The sequence below is a fragment of the Coffea arabica genome, chromosome 2c, assembly GCF_036785885.1.
Source record: "Coffea arabica cultivar ET-39 chromosome 2c, Coffea Arabica ET-39 HiFi, whole genome shotgun sequence".
Classification (NCBI taxonomy): domain Eukaryota; kingdom Viridiplantae; phylum Streptophyta; class Magnoliopsida; order Gentianales; family Rubiaceae; genus Coffea; species Coffea arabica.
The window spans coordinates 9,645,957-9,665,199 of record NC_092312.1 but is presented as its reverse complement, the minus strand read 5'-3'; the positions used below and the strand labels follow the sequence as shown (position 1 = coordinate 9,665,199).

At 36.9% G+C, this 19,243-nt stretch overlaps 2 protein-coding genes across 4 annotated transcripts; one reads left to right on the top strand and one right to left on the bottom strand.

Annotated features, from left to right (window-relative positions):
• Positions 1-214: 214 nt before the first annotated feature.
• Positions 215-9,818, top strand: LOC140035011 (double-stranded RNA-binding protein 2-like). Its single transcript, XM_072074233.1, has 3 exons — positions 215-951; positions 7,177-7,396; positions 8,616-9,818. Exons 1-3 carry the CDS (start codon positions 706-708, stop codon positions 9,557-9,559), a joined length of 1,410 nt encoding a protein of 469 aa, XP_071930334.1. The 5' UTR covers positions 215-705; the 3' UTR covers positions 9,560-9,818.
• A 1,561-nt stretch (positions 9,819-11,379) lies between these two features.
• LOC140035010 (mRNA-decapping enzyme subunit 2-like) lies at positions 11,380-19,079 on the bottom strand. Of its 3 annotated transcripts, none has more exons than XM_072074230.1 (8): positions 18,829-19,079; positions 17,803-17,954; positions 17,535-17,662; positions 16,134-16,229; positions 13,467-13,619; positions 12,451-12,554; positions 12,308-12,375; positions 11,380-11,828 (listed from the first exon to the last, which is right to left on the bottom strand). In XM_072074230.1, the coding sequence occupies exons 1-8, from the start codon at positions 18,909-18,911 to the stop codon at positions 11,644-11,646; spliced, it is 969 nt and encodes a 322-aa protein (XP_071930331.1). In that variant the 5' UTR covers positions 18,912-19,079; the 3' UTR covers positions 11,380-11,643. The 3 variants fall into 3 exon arrangements, with proteins under 3 accessions (XP_071930331.1, XP_071930333.1, XP_071930332.1); XM_072074231.1 differs by having other exon boundaries at positions 11,702-11,927; XM_072074232.1 differs by lacking the exon at positions 13,467-13,619.
• Between the last annotated feature and the right edge of the window lie 164 nt (positions 19,080-19,243).

Genomic DNA, 19,243 nt, shown 5'->3' with positions numbered 1-19,243 from the left:
AAGATGATGTAAGCAAATAAAATTGGGAAAATATGAAGCAATCCAAACAAATCATAGAGACTAATTTGAGGATAGAAGGTCCACAGCCCTACTTCCGACGCATTTACAGCAGTAATTAGTCATTACCGGTCACTTTATTAAATACCCTCCCCCAGTAAAACCGCATCTCTTTATTAAACTCAAACTACTCCTTCAGCTAATATCTCCTGCATTACTCCCCACGATTGACCTCTAAATGCCCTCAGATCAACCTACAAGTCCGGTTCCATCAACTCGGACTGGTCGATCCACGGCAGAATGAACCTCTCCATCACCCATACTGCCGCATGGTATCCCATCCCGAGTTCGAGATTAACATTAAATAATACCGACAAAGAGAAGCGCTGCACTTTTCTCCGGACTTTCGTCATTTTTAAAGTTCACCAGCGAGAGAGAGGTCAAATTCAGCCCTCTCTCCTTCGGGACTTGCTGCTCCTCCCCGAGTGAGTTCTCCTCAGCTCGCTGAGTCCTCAACTCACTCTTTCACTTCGTTTTTGCTACTTTTCACACACTCACACACACATTATGTGGAAACCTAACTCCAAGCTCTTTCGATCTCATTTCATCACGGATGATCTGAGCAAACTCTAGAAATCTTCCAGAAAAGAGGAGGAGAAGATTATAGTTTCATTTTTGGTTAATATAAGTTAAATTTTGGGATAGAAAATGTATAAGAACCAGCTGCAAGAGCTGGCGCAGAGGAGCTGCTTCAATTTACCGTCTTATACGTGTATAAGAGAAGGTCCGGATCACGCGCCGCGTTTCAAGGCTACCGTTAACTTTAATGGCGAGACGTTTGAGAGTCCACACTACTGCTCCACGCTTCGTCAGGCGGAGCACTCCGCCGCGGAGATGGCTCTTAACGCGCTTGCTGGCCGTGGACCTTCCAACTCCTTAGCCGCCAGAATTCTGGTGAGTTTTTTTCCAGCTCAGCCGTTAGCTAGGGTTTTGGATTTTTTTTCCTTTGTTTTTGTTTGGATGAATTTCTTCCGTCTGCTTCTGATGCTGAAATGCTTGTTGCTATGGTGACTTTGTGCTAGTTCATTTTTCAGTTTGCAATATTAGAGCGGAAATGAAAATGGGGAGAGTGAAATTGGTGATTTTTAGTCACTGTGTGCATTGTGGATGTTCATGCCAATTTGTTGTGAAACCGTACTTACATGAGAAAATGCTGTGGCTTTCATTCTTTCTTCTTTTTCTTTTTTTCCGTATTCGAGGCTTTATGTATTTTTGCCCAGTCTGCTGACGGGTGCTATAGAGTATTTGCTATCACAGATGATTGTTTTTGCTTCTGGGTGCCTATATGTTTTGAAATGTCTAGCTGCGGAGGTTCACATACCCTAGAGTATGTATTGTGCGCATGAGGCTTGTGTGACTTGCATTTCTTACAGTTGACACTTGCATGAGCCTTCTGTTAGTAAAGGAGCTAGAAATTGGCTAGGTGTATCCAACTTTAACCCTACTTATTATGTTGACTATTAAGCATTGCTATCCTTAGGTCTCTTCTTAGTGTGCATTATAGGGGGTATCTATCAGAGAAATTGGTAACTTCACTCATTTTCCTTTTAAATTAATCAGATAGTGGGGGTGAAACTTTTCCCCTTACTCAATTTTCAGAATTTATAATTTGAGATTTATGAATATATCTGTTAATGTACCTCCTTTACAAGCTCTAAATTATTTTGGGTGCCAAAAATGGTGTTCATTAGTGTCCGGTGGATATCGTTCAAATAACTATCTCAGAGACTCAGGCTGGAGTCAAGCTATGGAAAAAGTTGCATAATTTGGGAATAACTAACCATGTCTACTTCCTAGTAGGCTTCTTTTGTAACAGTTAGCAGGTAGATACATACGTCCCTGTGCCCCACCCCCCCGCCCCCTGGCGTGGCAACATGGGGGCCAAAAAGGGAAAGAGAGGGATTCGGTTTCTCTGGCTTTGAGCATAGTGGGCCCCTGTGGGAGGCTCGCACAATGGGCTATTAGCTCAATGGTAAATTCACATTGAGAATCTGTCCAGGCCTATTCTTTTTTTCTTCTTTGCGACGTGGCTTGTCAATGACAGTCAATATAATTTGGGGTATCGGGAATGCCAAGACTTACTAAGACGCACTCGGAGATTTAACTAGTGTCATTTTCCTATGCTTTATTGTTGTATCTGTCTGCACATTTTAGAATTGAGACGACCTCGTGATTGGCTGTCATTGGATATTCTGATTGTTTCTTTTCAAGATTTCCCAGTATATCAGGAAAAAAGACATGGAGGAGCCGAAACCAATGTCAATTAAGTAGAATACTTTAGAAGATGCCTTTTTATTTCTGTGGCTTCGTTGAGTGAAAAGTCAAAAATCTTTGGTACGTGACACTTAAGTGACAAAATTAACATTTCGGAATAAAAAAATTCTTTAACATAGATGTAGGTTACTATCGTTTAAAAAAAAAAATTGGAACATATTACTTATATCCAATACAGAATTATTGGAATGAATCTCAGAAGAAGATTGTTATGCAGCCTATATCATTGTATCATTCTTTTTGGCCTGAATTGAAATTTTTGTTGAGTATTTATCAAAGTATATACAGTTTCATCTGTAGCTTGAGTGGACTTGATGGATGAAGTCAAAATCTTTGAAGACGTTGCCTTTTAAGTTAAAATGTAAAACTGTTATGGCCAAGTGTGATAATAACAGATGCAATATGTAAATTCCATTGCACGAAAATTTTCTTTTCAAATAGTTGAAGACACATGAATGCAGGGACAAATGACTTCAGTCTTTTAGTCAAAGTGTTTTTGGATTCTTCTTTGCATGGAGATATCGATTTGATGCTATTGAAACTTCTTGTCAAATCATTCCACAATATTCTCCTCATTGTATGGTGTAAAATTATTCTGCCACAAATGCCTCAGCTCAGATGTACAAGGTTTTCGGCTTAAGAAAGGGTTGACGATGCTTCAGCTCAATGGCCTTTTGGTGTATAGTTTTGTTGAGTTTTGACATTCATTGAAAAGCCTGATTTCTTGTTCTTGAATGTAGACATTGGCAAATCTATTCTTCGGACTTTTTGAGATTTGGATTTCAAGGATCTTCTAGATCAAACTTGAAAATTTCATGCAGAACATTGGAACTTAAGCAGTCCAGAATTTTAAAGCTCTCCTTCTATGTGCTTATTTGGGCATATCCTGCCCCAGTAGGAAAAATTAGGTACACATATGAAACCACACTCTCCAAATAAGGAAGCACATAAGAAACTGTAAGAGATTTTGTTTATGGGCGATCTAGAGACCTAACAGAAACAACAGAGACAGCCATTTGTAACTGGTAATTCATTTCCACTTAAATCTGAAGTGTTTGCACTGGTATCTCAAGTAAATGCACTTGATGGCTGCATCTGTTTGAGTGCTCCTTCATATAGACAGTCATTCATAGATTGGTGGATAGTCATTTCTCAAAGCTAAATTTACCATAGGATAGCGTCAATTTTCCGAAAGCTAAATTTTAGGTTTATCAATTTAACAACTTAGCGCTCAAAAATAATTTAACAACTTGGGGAAGGGCTTTCAAATTTCGATTATCTGGAACTTATAAAGAAAATTTCAATTGGAGTGTTTTTGCTAAAATGTTATGCAGGGGAATTCTTCAAACATGAGTAGAAATGGAGATTGAGTAAAGCAGGATAGCGAGTAAACTTTAGATTCTAGTATTATTTTGAAATGAGTATTGCTTTGATTCAAAGCTCAATTAGATTTGTTAAGAAAGTAATGATTTTTCTCTTACTTCTGGAAGATAAGAATTTAGGATGAGGATAGATAATTGACTGTGTTATATCTTTTTTAAGATTCAGTTTGGTTCTTGTAAATTGGATTCAAATTAGAATTGTTATGAGAGTAAATAATCTGCCTTTGTCTTTTTGAGGAAGATAAGAACTTAGGATCAGGGCATCTGGATAAATGACTGTATGTTACTTCTTTGACACTTTTCTTTTTTATTCTAGAGTATGCCCAAAAAGATGTGAACAGTGCTAAATTTTAAGATACTGCACACTAGTGGAAGATAAATAACTGTATTCTATCATATGTTCACCTTGAAATTTTGTTGTATGTTTTCCTTGAAATTGTTTCTATATTACAAAATGTGATTTTTAAGTTGCTATAGGATTCAAAATGACTTTTCAAACTTTTCATATAAATGAAAATTTTGGATTTTTTCTTCTAACGCATGAAGAAACATGAACAAGATTTACAAATTGTTTGCCTCCAAATAGGTTTATTTATACCCATGTCCTTAAAAGAGTCGGAGTTCTTTTCATACTTTTCTATGAAATGTCTTAAAATGGGAGAAAATGTTAGTTTTTTCATCCGCATAGCGAATCATAGGTGACAATTTCTGTTACCCCGTCCCCTCTCTCTCTCTCTGATATACACATACAAACACAAGCACAAACATGCATGTACAAGAAATCAAACATGAATATCCAAAATATGCCTCATGAAGCAATTCAGAAAAGCAGAAATATGATGGGTAATTAACATCTAGGAGTACCAAAATATCAAGGGGGTGAAAAAAGCATTAGAACACATTTGCTGTATTATCAGTAGTACAACTAAGATCAGATTGCCGATAGGCCCACTACAGTCTTATCCTGTGCTATGTACCTGTTATTAATATTGCAAATCTTGTTAATTTATTGTTTCTCTAAGTAGTGGAAAGGGATAAATCTCAACTATCATTTATGTACTTACTCAGTTATTTTCTACTTATTCGGAGGAATTAATGTTGAAAGGAAATTTCCTTTCCTGCATGTTTTCAGATTTAAAATACTTCTGAAAACGCAATATCCTGCTCACTCTCCACTAAGGATATCTGCAGACTTAATAGTCGAATTAAAACACCGTCATACTCAGCCACTATTTAAAATTTACAGCCAGCCACACCAACATTTTGTCACGAGGTCCTGCCTTTTCCAATCCAAAACAAATGCAAACAACTAAGCGCTGTGCTTTGCCTCGCAATCTCTGTTCTTGGTAAGCTTTTATTTTCCTACGCTCCTCTATCCAACGTCTAGTACTGCCTTTCTCTATATAAAGGCTTTGTATGTGTAACATGAACCATAAATCTCTGGCCTTAGTTATTTGAGCTCACTGTTCCAGTCACTAGCTAAACCTCTTGTTTCGTCTTGAAGTTTCTCTTAGTTGCATAGTGATGTATAAGAATCGACTACATGTGCTTGCTCAAAAGAGCTGCTTCAACTTCCCCTCATATAGTTTTGTAAGAGAAGGTCCAGATCACGCTCCTCGCTTTAAGGCCATAGTTAACTTTAATGGTGAAAATTTTGAGAGCCCCAACTTTTGCTCCACACTTCGCCAGGCTGAGCATTCTGCTGCTGAGGTTGCTCTGAAAGCCTTTGCTAGCAGTGAACCCTTCAGCTCACTGGCTGCTAGGATTTTGGTGAGTCTCCAGAAGTCCTTTTTACCATGGCTCTCGGGATTTCTGACTCATACCAGTGACAATGTCTTTTTCTGTTTTTCTACTTTTGATATTTGTATCGTTCTTTATTTCTAAGCTCCAAAATACAGAAGTTTGATGCCTTGGACAAGGCTTTGGAGAGTGCATTTGCCACCCTAGCTCTTCAATTATACACATACGATTGTGCGACAAATTTTGTTTGCCTATTTTCTCCCTCATATTTGCATATACACTGAATATTTCATTTTCCAATATGATCATAATGAAAGTAAGCTGTCGGGTGACTACTCCAAATTTATGTCTACCTGCCGATATTCTCTGCCTCTTCATGCCCCTAAAGAGGGGTGGTGCTAGTTCCCTATGGTTAGGTGGGCAATATTGTTAACCTTTCATATGTAAGTTACTGTGCTAAACATATGATACAGATTCATGTGCCAAAACCCTTGGTTTTAATTAGTAATAATTTAAAATGCCTGAAGCTGATAATAAATAACCCCACTTGAAACGCCACCCCCCCCCCCCCCCCCCCCCCCCCAAAAAAAAAATGACAAGTATAGTTCTGGTTTGAGACATAGAAGGATCAGACGGCTAGAACTAGTTGAACAATTATCAAATCAGCTACTTGTTTTGCATGTTAAGATTGAGTCCATGTTGTTCATCATAGTGGGGGATGATATTGATGTTTTCAAATTGAGTGGTTTTGATAAAGTGATTGAATTAAAAAACCATAAATGGAATAATGCTTTTAATAGGATGAAGAAAACTTGGAAGGAGGAGCAGGAGAGGGGGAGGAAGTGTCGAACGTCAAGTGGTTCTGCTAATGCCACTAAGGGCAGGTTAGGGGAGATCCTGGATTTAGAAATTGGACAATCTTATGCAACTTACTCTATTTGTGCATAATTTATTTTCATTCCTGCCATGCTTTACAACATTAGCAGTTATGGTTGGAAAAGAGCTATTGATGAATTGAGCTCCTTAGGAATATAAAATTGAAAACAAAAGTCACCTTATGTTTTCCGTTGCTCACTTCTACTGGCGGTTTACATCTTGTTAAGTTGTGAGAGATGTAGACAAAAAGAGTCCTGGGTTCTTGTCTTATATATAGATTACTGGGTTAACTGGAAGCTGGGGACAAAGATGCTCAATCTATGATGGTTAATCTTTCCTGTCTTTACTTGCTAGAGGTTTCTTTGTTCATGTATTGCTTCACTAGAGCAATTGGAACTTTATAAAATCACAAGTGAGAATTGAATTTTGAGACTATAGCGATAAAACCCTAGATTCCTAGCATATAAGTGTGACTAAGTTTTATGTTTTGTCCTTTTCATCTCATTCTGTAAACAAATTTGTTGGATTCCAACAAATGAATGTGCTTTTGCCGTGCAACCTAGAACTCCTTGCTTCTGAAATTTTTCTGCCTGACCATTTGCTACTGAATTATGAAGATCTTTTTCAATGCATCTATCAGTTACCACAGTCAGTACTTGTCATAGATAGTTGTGACTCTTATTATGAAACAATAATACACGATATCTTACTTGATGTGCTATACAGTTTATACTAATAAGGCTTCTTTTACGTGCTTCCAACTGCATCAGATTTTACTTTTGCAAGTGGGATTTCGAATTGTATAAGTTGATATTTGATTAAGTGTGCTACAATTTGTAACTTGCAGGATGAGACAGGTGTATATAAGAATCTCTTGCAGGAGGTTTCTCAAAGAGTAGGAGCATCATTGCCAGTTTATGAAACTTTTAGATCAGGCCTGGGACACCTACCTGTATTTACATGCACTGTAGAGTTGGCAGGAATAATATTTACTGGTGAACCGGCTAAGAATAAGAAGCAAGCTGAAAAGAATGCAGCCATGGCAGCTTGGACATCTCTGAAATTAAGTGAGCCAGCTAAATCCATGTTGATAATTGCTGTTAAGATTGAATTTGTTTGGAATTGTTTTTAATTCTTTTACTGTTTAGAGGATAAAGAGTGAATTGGCTGGACTTTAGGATCTACAAATATTACACTGCAATTCCCTGCTTTAGTGTTATGCAGAAGTTGTTAGAATTTGCACGTAACATACAAGTAGAGGAGAACAACATGTCTTATGAGATATTGTATCCAGTGTGATTTTATACAATTTGAATGTTAATTAACAGCCACCTGACCTTTTTATCTGGGTTTTATTTGGTAAAGGGGGGAAGGGAAAAAGACCAAAACTTAAGCGATCCCAGAAATAAGGCAAACCCTCTAATTCCTATCTTATATGCACAACTCTGACAAAACTTAACAGTATTAGAACAGGATGCCCTGTAGACTGCCAAAGGCTCTGGAAAATATATTGCTTTGTCTTCTTGGCATTCTGGCAGTTTTTATCTCTTAAAACTTGAGAATTTGGGCATTAACTACAGCAGATCACAAAAATATGAATTGTTATCTTTTGTTTTTTGCTTGGAAGTGAGAGCTTTATTTTGGCAATGCTACACCAAAATGTATCACAAGCATTCCATTTTTTTTTTTTTTTGTGTGTGGATTCCTGGAGTGAGCCTAATAGGCTAATACATAGAACTACAGGGTGTGCTTTGTTATGGCAGTATAGTGACATTGTCATACATTGGAATCTTTATTTTTGGTCTTATTTGAATTTTCACTAGGTTTATAAGTGGCATCACTACAATTTTTAATAGGAGAATATGGTTCTGGTTAGAACTCCAAATTTTTAATAAATTGTCTCTGCAATTTATCCCAAGTAATATGTGACCATAAGATTGTCTTCTGTGAATGTTGCTCTTTCTTTTTATCTGCCTTTATTATCTGGTTAATTATTGCAATTGAACTAGTGGACCTGCTATTCACCGAGGCACTTTTAAAAGAAAGTGCAAAATTTGTGTGGTGGTTGCTATTTCAGGTATGCAGCTCTGTAGTTCCTTTGACTTGGTTTCCAGCAGGCTTGACCCTTGGATGTTTGTTTCAGTTGACTGACCATCCCTAAAACTGCTACAATTCAGATCATATTGTCAAATTTCTGCACTTCTGTATATTTATATTTGACTTTCTGTACTGTACTTTTAGATGCCTGTAAAGTCTGCTTGACATGCCTTTCCTATATCTGTCCAGTGGTGCAGCAGTCTGAGATTTCAACTTCAGAAAAGGTGAAGAATGACGAGCAGGAGCATGTAACTGTAGCACGGGCCTTGCAGAAGTACCTTTTTAAGGCAAGGTTGGCAAAAGAAACATTTCCAATTAGATTTCCAACACAGAACACAAAACCTCCAACTTCAATGCAGTCTCCAGCTGCATCATCCAAAATCCTTCCCTTTATATGTCCAAGACCAGCCCGCAATAGAGCTGTCATGGCAGCTGCAAACTCCAGTTCAATAAGCTCGAAAATATCTCCTCAAAGCAGATCCCCTATGGGGATCGTAAATGAGATGGTGATCTGTCCTAAGACAACTCAAGGCCAGCCATCAAGTCCTGCTGTTAATAATAATCTCTCACTACCCACAGAGAGCCATTGGTACAGGTGTCAAAAGTTCCCTGCAGCTGGAGCAGCACCCTACATTCCCATCCGACATTTTAGCCCTCACCAGAGAATTGCACCACCAGTAACTATTCGCAATGCAATTCCTGTTTACTCTTCGCCACCAATTCCCCCACCTTCTCAATCTCCTCGGCTGATGAGGCCTCCAACATCAGGTATGGCTCCGCCTGTTTGCCTAAGGCAGGCAATTCCCAGTTACTCTGCTCCACCTGTTCGGCTGGAGCAGTTATCCTTGTTAGATGCAGCCATTGAGGAGCAGCCACCATTTCCCAAACCTCCAGTTATTAAATTTGAGGAGCCATTAGGTTCTAAAGTTCCCCAAACTCAGATAGAGAACCCGATAAGTGCCAAGGCAATTTCCGGTGTAGTTCAGGAGCCAATGCTTTCTAAAGCTCCAGCAATTCCTGTTGAGGTGCCGTCAGGCTCTAGCATCAAACCAAGTTCTGAAGTTTTGCCAGTTCGAGTTGAGTTACCAGTTCTAAAGGTATCTGTTGGTTCTCCAGCCTGCTCAACACCTTAGACGGGACCTGGAATGCAGAAACCAGAAAGCTGTGCTGGAGATTAATGGGGACTGGGGGCTTTGAAATAGCTTTAAAGTCAGCCAGAAGTCATGCAGAACCGTAGTGTTTGTACTGGGTGGAATTCTATAAGTTTTTAAAGTAGATTTCAGTTTCTAGTGTTTTATTTTTCCTCCCGTGTAGGAATAGCAGTGGTTTGCGTTAATTACTAAGTGCTGTTTTGGATAATCTTTATTAAAGTATTTGAGCAGTTTGATATCATGGATCCTTTAAATTAGTCACTTGTTTGGTCTTTCGGACATAACCTGAAGATAGCTGGGCATCACTGGCAACACTGGAATTGAACTCAGATACCCTCTAACAGGACGTGATGCTAACCAACGAAAAATTGGAATGCCAAATTCTCCGTTCAACGGGTATCGCCTTCCGCCATTGATGTAATCACCGGGGCTAGAGCCGGTGCTCTATATTTCATACAGACAAGACAAAGGACATAAATTATACCATGTGATGCTAACCAACGAAAAACTGGAATGCTAAGTTCTCCTTTCATCAGGTGTCACCATCGGCCATCGATGTAATCACCGGGGAGACTTTTCTCTGCAACCTTTGGCGTTCAGCAGATTTAATACTAAAGCGCATCTTGTCAGGTATTCGTGTTTGTTTTAGTAAGCTTATCAACTTATCAGATGGTAGACGACTCAAAAATTTTGACATGCCATATTGATAGTATTTACTATTCAGGAATTCTCCTCTTGTTCGTTCGGAAGTTGAAATTCAACAAGCGACCTTGAACGAACCTATGATGCATCAATCGGTCTAATTAGGTTAGTTCTGGTACATGCTCACAATTTACTAGATTCTGAAACGGTGATGGCAGATTTTTTTAGCTGAGGAAGTAAGATAGTAATTATTTGCAATTGTTATCTTATGAGAATCATCAAATAATAATAATAATAATAATAAAAGGAGAATGAAGTACTATCAGTTTAGGAATTACGATCAGAATGACTTGGTTAAAAGATGCTTCGCATCCACGTTTTTCATTAGCTTAGGGTCCGTCTAGTTGGATACCAATTATTCCCACTGTTTCATTATTTGTATCATGTTTTCACTTTTTTTTTTTTATGTTTCAAAATAAAAGTCTCCCTTCTCTATTTCAAAGTCAACACAAAATATCAGTTGCTTTTCAATTTTACCATTTTAAAAAGTTACTTTTTATAAAATCCCAATACCCATTTACCAAGTAGATGTTGTAAATTTAAAGATTACACATGTTAATTCATGCAATACCACCTTATGTGGACATAATGATTACATGTCTTCTTAAAAAGTTGACTTTCCAAAAAAAAATGACTTTTAACTTGTGGGTTAGAGGGAGTAGTTTTTCGGAAATGCACTCCTCAAAATTTATTTTTATATTTAACTAGTCATCTCCCTAAAAATTTTCCAATGTTTAGATAGAACTTTAATTTTTTTTAATCTCATATCTTCTGTATTTTATTTTCCAATTTTTTATAATCGAATATCATGCGTATCTGTTTTTATTTCCATAACTTTTGACTCACCAAATCAAATTGCCTTTGACAGTTCGAGTCTTATTAAGTCACCAGACTCACCATTAAGCCTAGCACATTCAGTAGATCAGTCGGACTAGTAATAGAGCTTTTGGAAGAGAGTTTTTTTTTTTTGTGGTCCATAGTTAATTTCTTCTCCTACTCTAACTCTTGACCAAAAGCCCAAACATGGGCAGCCCCCTTTTATCCAAAAGAGTTATAGCAGTTCACTACTATTATAACCCTGAATGGACGTATACAAGAAATCGAGAAAGCTACCAACTGTTTCATTCTCTCCAATGGGCCTAGTATTTCTAGTGTCCTACAAGGGAAAAAATAAGGAAATAGTCTAGAGCCCGTCAAGGGATATGTACAAGAATCTACTTTGTACATGTAGCAACTACGAATCTGCCCATGCAAAATATGCAGAAGCTAAAGTAGGATGTTATGGCGAATGAAACTAACGTTGCGGAGGCCAATATTACCAGACTATATGCACAGAAACAACAGGATGCAAGGAATTGGCCAAATTACATAGTGAACGCAGCTTCCACTGCGTGCAATATCTTAGCTGTGTCAAATCGAAAGTTTTTGAAGCTCCTGCCAGGACCTGTATCAGGGGGACGTGGATCCAATGTTGACTTGTTAACTTGATTCTCAGTGACCGCAGAGCTGCTCCCTGTAGAACTGCTCGTTGCCTTCCACACGCTGATGCCTTCCATATGGAATAAGTAGAAGAAGTGAGCATCACATCATTGCAACTATATTTTGACCTCTCACGTAATAAATATAATACAATTTCCCAATTTTCCACCTGGATGTGAAACAACGCATTCTTACAAGGCAGAAATAACCAAAAACTTCTATCTGTGACAACAAAGACAACTTCTTTTAACCATCATCTTTCAACAAAGTTCTATTCATGACTAATACCATGCGGCCCCAACAGGCGAAGGTTGTTTCTCCTATTAAAATTGGATTCTAAAATAACCAATCTCAATATTTGATTATCTGCAAGTGCAACATTTAAGTTTATCTATACATAATAAACACAAACACAGCACGACACAAAGCAGGCGCACAAACACACATATACGCATATATATATATATATATATATATATATATATAGCATACATATGCACATGTAAGGAAGAGTGTCTGCTCATGTGTATGAAAAGAAAGAGGGAAAACCTTTCAAGGGCCTGTCAGATCTGGGTGGTACTGGAGGCTGATTTGCTGATATCCATGCTTTCAGATATCTGAAAGAAAGTATTTCATATGTATGGAAACGAACATGAGGATAACAAAATATTCAAAATTCTCAAAATACTTACGTTAAAAATGGAGCAACCATATATAGTTTCAACCCAGTGATGCCACGGGATATAACATCATCATTTGCTGGCTGAAGTTCATCAAGTCGTTGCCATGCTATTTCCTAAAAGAAGAAATACAGAGTAACATTGAACATAATTATCTCATCACAGCCAAATAGAAACCAATTAGCTCTAAATTACAGCACTTTCACATATTTGTAGCAGATGTAACTTTTATACATATGTGTAGTTACAAATGTAAAGCAAATTCCTTTTGTGTCACTAGAGACAGAAGCTGTATGGAAGGTAGCAAAGTAACATAGGAAAGAGAAGAATTTACACAATTCCAAATACAAATCCCTAAGAATTTGATAGAATTATTGACACAAAACTACACATGTACCATTGCTGTTTGGGGGGTGCAGCAAGTTCCCATGTGAAATCCAGTAATTAGATCGTGCTTCACCATAAATATACCAGTGCATAAAAGATTTCACTTGTCTGAAAGCAGATGATGAAGTTCGCAAATAGCAATCAAACAGGACAAAGACTTCCAACAGCCAAATATAACAAAGAAGGCAAGTCATTATCTACTAGCCTTTCATTCTCTTATTGGAAAACTGATTTAGATATCTATTTGATTTGTTAAAAAATTCAACTAAAAGCCAAACAACTCAACAAGTAAATGTATGACAAGAAGGACTCGTCTTTTTTACTGTTTTTGGATGCCAAGAAGTTGAATCTTACAACAAGTCGAGTGCTCGGAAAATGGAGCAAGAAAAATACTTTTGGCCCTAGTTACAATAAAACAAGGTCCGTAACAAAAGAAAGTGCTAATTTTTTTCTATCCCTTTACTTCTTTCCGGTTACGAGAGAAGAGGCAACAAGATGAGAAGCCAGAAGTTTATAAAATCTGCATTATACAAGAAAGAGTATTCACGTCCACACGTAAAATTCCATGCATAAGGAGAAATGAAATCAACAAATTTTCAAAATATTATCGGTTCAAGACTCTTAACAGTAGAACCACATACGCTAATCTCTTTTTTGGTAAGTGGGGCAAAAGCAGTATCATCTTTTACTCCAGCAACTATATATAGCCGTACTCTTTGCTGACCAAATATCATTTCAATATAGTCATCTTTGTTAAGAAGTTCTGAGACATCAAAACCTGTTTCCTCAAGGACCTACATCAAAGATAGCAAAACAAGTTAGGAAGATCAGCAGGAGACGTGATGGTACTAAAGTAATAAAGAAACAAACTTTTCTTGAGAACAATCATTATAACCAAGAAGCTTCCCTGCTTCATAAAACCTTGGAGAACGCATATTATCTACAGCAATGGGCCCAGAGACAGAAAAGAATATTCTTATCTCTCTATTCTGCTAAATGGCCATTATCATAAACATTATTCCTACATGAAGTCAATGATAGGATTCCCTTCCCTGTAGGACAAATGGTAACTTCTAAAATAGCTTTCCTGTTAAATACCTGGCTTGGGGCTTGACCTACCCAAAATCCATGAAGGAACTGGTCCAAGATTTTTACTTTCCTTAATTAAAAAAAATACATAAAAGTACACAAGTACAAGGAATAGAAGTCCTACAGAAAGAAAATCTAGTAAAGTGGCCTTTTTCCAGGTCCTCAGTAAATTTATCAACACACATCAGAATGCACATTCAGTTCACAAGGAAGGACAAAGGATAACTCCATTTCATAGCAATCCAATGACATAGCAATATATATCAGTGAGGGAAACACCGACATGTTTGGTCTATCTAAATTCAACTTATACTGAAATCAACTGCATTTACTCGAGATCTTTGCTTTTCTTTTTCCCAAATCTGAAGCTATATCTGCATAAACACAATGTCCAGTAAAAGAACTGAACAGCTCTTAGGAAATTAGCTCATTCTTTCTTTGGTTGACATCTACTTTCTGTGGGTAGTGAGGTTCCATTAAGTTGTTGTTAATCAAGTTAGTAAAGCTAAGGTCAAGATCTCTAGAACAATTCATAGTTATTTTGGTAAAATTTATTACTTGACCAGTAACTGAGTAATGTATTCTATTATAGATGGGTTGGTATTTTACAACAAACACAAGTGAGTTCCAAAAGAGAGTGCCAGAGAGTTGTTGGTACACGAGAGAAAAGCTACATGGGTTCATGGCCTGGGAAACGAGTTAGATAGTTAAATGTATTTTCGTCTTATCACAAAGGGCATCCATGCTCCTGCACTGCAGGCACGGTCATTAAGCCAAACCACGTTAATTTTGTGTCACTTGTATTTTGATCTATTTTTTCCTTCAATTAATTTTTATACTATTGATTCCCAAGTATTTGTGCTCTAATAGCAATTTATTAAGAAGAAATTACTTGAGAAGCCCACTAAAGAGACCCAGTGCACAAGCTAGAACCCAACTTTCACCTAAAAGCTCAATGTATCTTGGGTCCTTACATATATATTAAGCAAATTATCTATCCCTCCCAAACCAATGTGGGACAATACTAGACTAAAAATGATCCTAATAAGTCTCCCCTTTCATGGGTAGACAGTAATATTGAAATCAAGCTCTGCTCAAACCGAAATTAATACTCAACATAAACCGGCCTCTGCCTTAATTGTGTAGATGACCCTCAAAACGCTTCATGAAACTAAGACAGTAAGACTCAGGCTCTAAGTTGCTACACAAAGAAGAAAACAACTCAAGGATACAACACCAACAACACAACATACCATGAATTGCCCAAGATCACAACCAGAACTCTCATTATCACGAGAGGAATAACAAACAAGAATCCATGCCAAGCCCAAATCTTGAGTTTCCTCTCACCCCAGCAAAAATTTTCTCACCTTTTGTGTGAAATTCACTTATTTTCATTTCATATGGCACCAATCTATTTATAGTATACTTTACTTGGTCAGCACCCAAGTAATAGCACTTGACTCAAACAACGAGGAAATTCAGTAGAGACCTTGAACTTGGCTTTAAAGCTTTGTTAGCAAATATGCCAAATAATCAACATTTATCTAGGAAACTTCTCAAATGAACATTAGTCACCACACAAAGTAAATTTTGACCAAAGAAAAAGATGATCTTTAAGAACTCATTCATGATTGAATGGAAGTTAAACTTTGGAGTCCACTGCAAATGCTCAAATCCATTCTAAGAAAACAATGTTCAAATCGAGTCCATATGCCCAAAGTATCAAACAATCAAATTCAATCTTAAGCTCAAGCCTTGTGCACCTAGGTCATAGCTTTTAAACTGGTTTCTGGATCAAGAATCAGATTACTATTGTCATTAGTACACGCCTCTGTTATATGTTTTTGAATATGATAAATAAGGTTCCATAGTATTTATTGTAGGTTACAACTCTCTGTACAGCACAATGAAAACTATGTTTAAAGATATTCAAGTAATTTGAATGTCAAGGAATCACAGAAAAAAACCCCAACTCATGACAGAAATCCCTAAGGTTCCAGAAGCTTGACTAAATACCGAAACGGCGATTCATAAAAATTCACCTTCATACATAGAGATTCTTTCACACATAATGATAGAGGGGCATGGGAAGTTGCCCTTTACAAATCTGAGCCACATGGCCCAAATAATACTTGTTATGGAATTGGATAATAGAGAACTTGGGACAGGAACAAACTCAGAGAGTTATAAAAAAATCAGGAAGAAAACATGCATACCTCTCTAATAGCACAGGTGTGGTCTTCCTCGTCTTTATTCTTTTTCCCACGCGGAAAACTCCAGCTTGTCCCTTTCCATCCCTTCACTAGTAAGCACTGTGATTCCAGAAAAGCAACATCTAAATAAAAAGTGAACACTACCGAATAAAATTGTACAACAAACTTCATGATTACAGAAAAGCAACATCCAAATAAAAAATGAACACTACCAAATAAAATTGTACAACAAACTTCATGCCTCATTGATGTCTAATGACATGTTACTGTACAGCACTTGTCATCCAAACTAGACCTCTGACCTTGAGATATTAGATGTTTGACTTACCTACAGGTATTATTTTAAAACATACCACACAAGCTTTTATTCAGAAGAGAATTAGAGTGCACATCAGAAGGCCATGAAATGAATAGATGTAAAATTTTCCAACCCTGCTTCTCAAACACAATTTCCTCTTGGGTCCACTGAAAAAGCTTAATTCTTTTTATTTTTTGTTTTCTGTTATTCTAAATAGCAATTCGAAAAGTTGCATCTAATTTGATACACATCCTTCTTTTCTGTAATATAAAGAAAAAGTCAAAAGCTTTTCACAGTCAATGGTTCTAAATTTGGCACTTAGGCGCTATAAATTAGATACAGTTACACACTAAATCCCCTCCTATTTTCTTAACCTGAAACAAAAAAGTCTCGTCCCATGTTAGGAGGGTTGAGTCCAGCCTACCAACAGTATTTTATACTGTTTTGCCTAACAATTTTTCATTAACTACAGAAGAAATTGAGCACAAGTTGCAAATCAGCAACTGCATTACAACTTATTGACTCTAGAAATTTATTTATTTTGAATACAAGGACAATCACAATACAATATTTCAGAAGAGTCAGATTGATAGTTTTTGGGCTTCATCTCACGGTCAAAGAAGAACAAACATATTCAATCTGAAAGGTGTTGAACTCTTGAAACTGCTGCTGGATCTAAAGGCGGGGAGCACCCCCTTCACCCCCACTCCCCCACCGGAGATTTCTAAAATAGTTTCATAGCCCTTTATTAAAGTTTCCAACCTACATCCTAGTAGAAATTAGAATTTGACCCCCAAATCTTATAAACCCTTCAACATCCCCTTAAGAACTTTAAACTTCCTCCAAAGTTTTTAAAATATACAAGGGTACCTTCTTATATGCACATCTCTACTAATCTTGCCCACCCCCCAAACTTTACTGTGGTTTTGCCAGTGCTTGAAACAAATTTAAATGTAGTATCATTATAAGTTGTACAAGAATGCATATACTAATTCAAAATGAAGACTCTAAAACCAACAAAATGTGTAGTAGTAATTCCCTTGAAGACATATTCCACTATTTAGGAATAAAGACGGATCAAAATGCTTGTTATACAAAAGTCTCACCCTTTCAAAAGATTCATCCAGGATAATAGCCCCAGTTACAGGAACTCGAACCTTGTACGAGGTGAAGTCCTTGAATATATCATCTATATGGGCAACATATGGCTTTAAAACATCACAACTGTTAAACACTGTAGTAGATTAAGGAAAATAAAAAATGTTCCAATGTGTAAAATATAACATAGGATAGTATCAAAATAATTCAATAGTGTGGTTAGATCAGGCAAACTAAGAAAATAGGAAGCCAGAAAAGTCAAAGAGAAAAGGATACTTAATGAAGTAAACTCTTTTAAAGTGAATGACTTCAATGAAGGGTTCTTTTCCATGGCATTGTCCTCATAAAACCAATGAGCATATTCTACGAGAAATAAAATTCTCTCAAATGACTGTTGGTCCTCTTTCGGCACATTCAGAACAAACCGACTGCAATGAAATATAATTAATTAGTAGAAACAAATAATAGTTCATCAGAAGCATGTCATTCGAAAGCAAAATAAAATCAAGCAGGAAAGGAACAAGTTCAAACTATCATTAAAGATCATGTCAGATATGCTCACAAAGCTGATTACACTCAAACTAGAAGGATGTTTATGCAACCAGCCTTCAGAAATATCATCAATATTTGAACGTAATAGGACATTATGCTCTGTACAACCATGTTAAAGTTCTCTTTCAGCACCATATTCTTGATTACCCCGAATCCCTTTTTCATGATTTCACATTTCTAAAGTCACAACGTTGCCATTTAATTTTGTTTTAACTAATGCTTGTTCACAGAAACAATAAGATAAACCAAAAAGAATAAAGAGTTTCTTTCTATAATCAAAGTTATAGGCACCTCGATTGATCAAGGACCAAGTCACAATTAAATCCAAAGAAGCCCTCGAGTTTAGCTAATTTTAACACTATCGCGGTGGCTCTGTGTAAGCTTCGCATAATATAACAATGTTTCTAGAACCACAAAAAGACACAGTTTATGCTCTCATTTCAGGTGTAGAGCTAATAGCACCCAACCAGCCAAGGGCAGAAAGGCTATGCACAACCTGTTTGGTCCAGAATTGCAGAAATATTTACAAATTTCCTGTCCTTAATTCCATGATTTTTCCAATAGGCGCACCCTTACATCAGTTAATCATATATATTTTCAGTAACGGCTATAGCAAATCTTCCTCTTCTACTTTTAATTTTTCAGCAATTCTACAAGAACCCAGAAAATATACACCCGATGCTGGCGTTCACAACGACAATATAGACTAAAATAAGCAAATTTTCAAGAAAAAGATTAGCTTTATCTAACCTGCAGAGATCGTCAAGGAGTTCTTGAGGAGGAAGGGCATTCTTGGAAGAAGCACTGGAAGATCGATGAAGCCCAGCAGACATTTTCTCTGATCGAAAGAATTTCAAAAGATAAGATTATAAAAAAAAATTAACTATTTGTTATAATAGAGTATTAGCCCTAATTTGGATGATCGGTTGCTTTCATGATGAAAAGATATGCAGCAAAGTGATGGAGAGTGGCGAATACAGAGAATTGTTCTAGTCCTTTCTAAGTCAAGAAGGCTATCAATGGTCAAAAACAGTTTTTTTTTTTTTTTTTTTTTTGTTGGATTGGGTTTTTGTTTTGTGTTTTTTTTTTTTTTGGTTGGTGGGGGGGTGTGGTCGTCGTGTTGAGCGGGCTCTACAAGGGGTACTTTGCATAGCGGTAATAATCC

Excerpts from the sequence above, each read along its gene's own strand:
- LOC140035011 (XM_072074233.1), top strand. The coding sequence starts at position 706 with ATGTATAAGAACCAGCTGCAAGAGCTGGCGCAGAGGAGCTGCTTCAAT. Across the intron at positions 952-7,176 it reads CCTTAGCCGCCAGAATTCTG|GATGAGACAGGTGTATATAA; the intron begins GTGAGTTTTTTT and ends TGTAACTTGCAG. Across the intron at positions 7,397-8,615 it reads TTGGACATCTCTGAAATTAA|TGGTGCAGCAGTCTGAGATT; the intron begins GTGAGCCAGCTA and ends ATATCTGTCCAG.
- LOC140035010 (XM_072074230.1), bottom strand. The coding sequence starts at position 18,911 with ATGTCTGCTGGGCTTCATCGATCTTCCAGTGCTTCTTCCAAGAATGCC. Across the intron at positions 13,620-16,133 it reads ACACCTGTGCTATTAGAGAG|GTCCTTGAGGAAACAGGTTT; the intron begins GTATGCATGTTT and ends TCTTTGATGTAG. Across the intron at positions 11,829-12,307 it reads ATCTGACAGGCCCTTGAAAG|GCATCAGCGTGTGGAAGGCA; the intron begins GTTTTCCCTCTT and ends TCCATATGGAAG.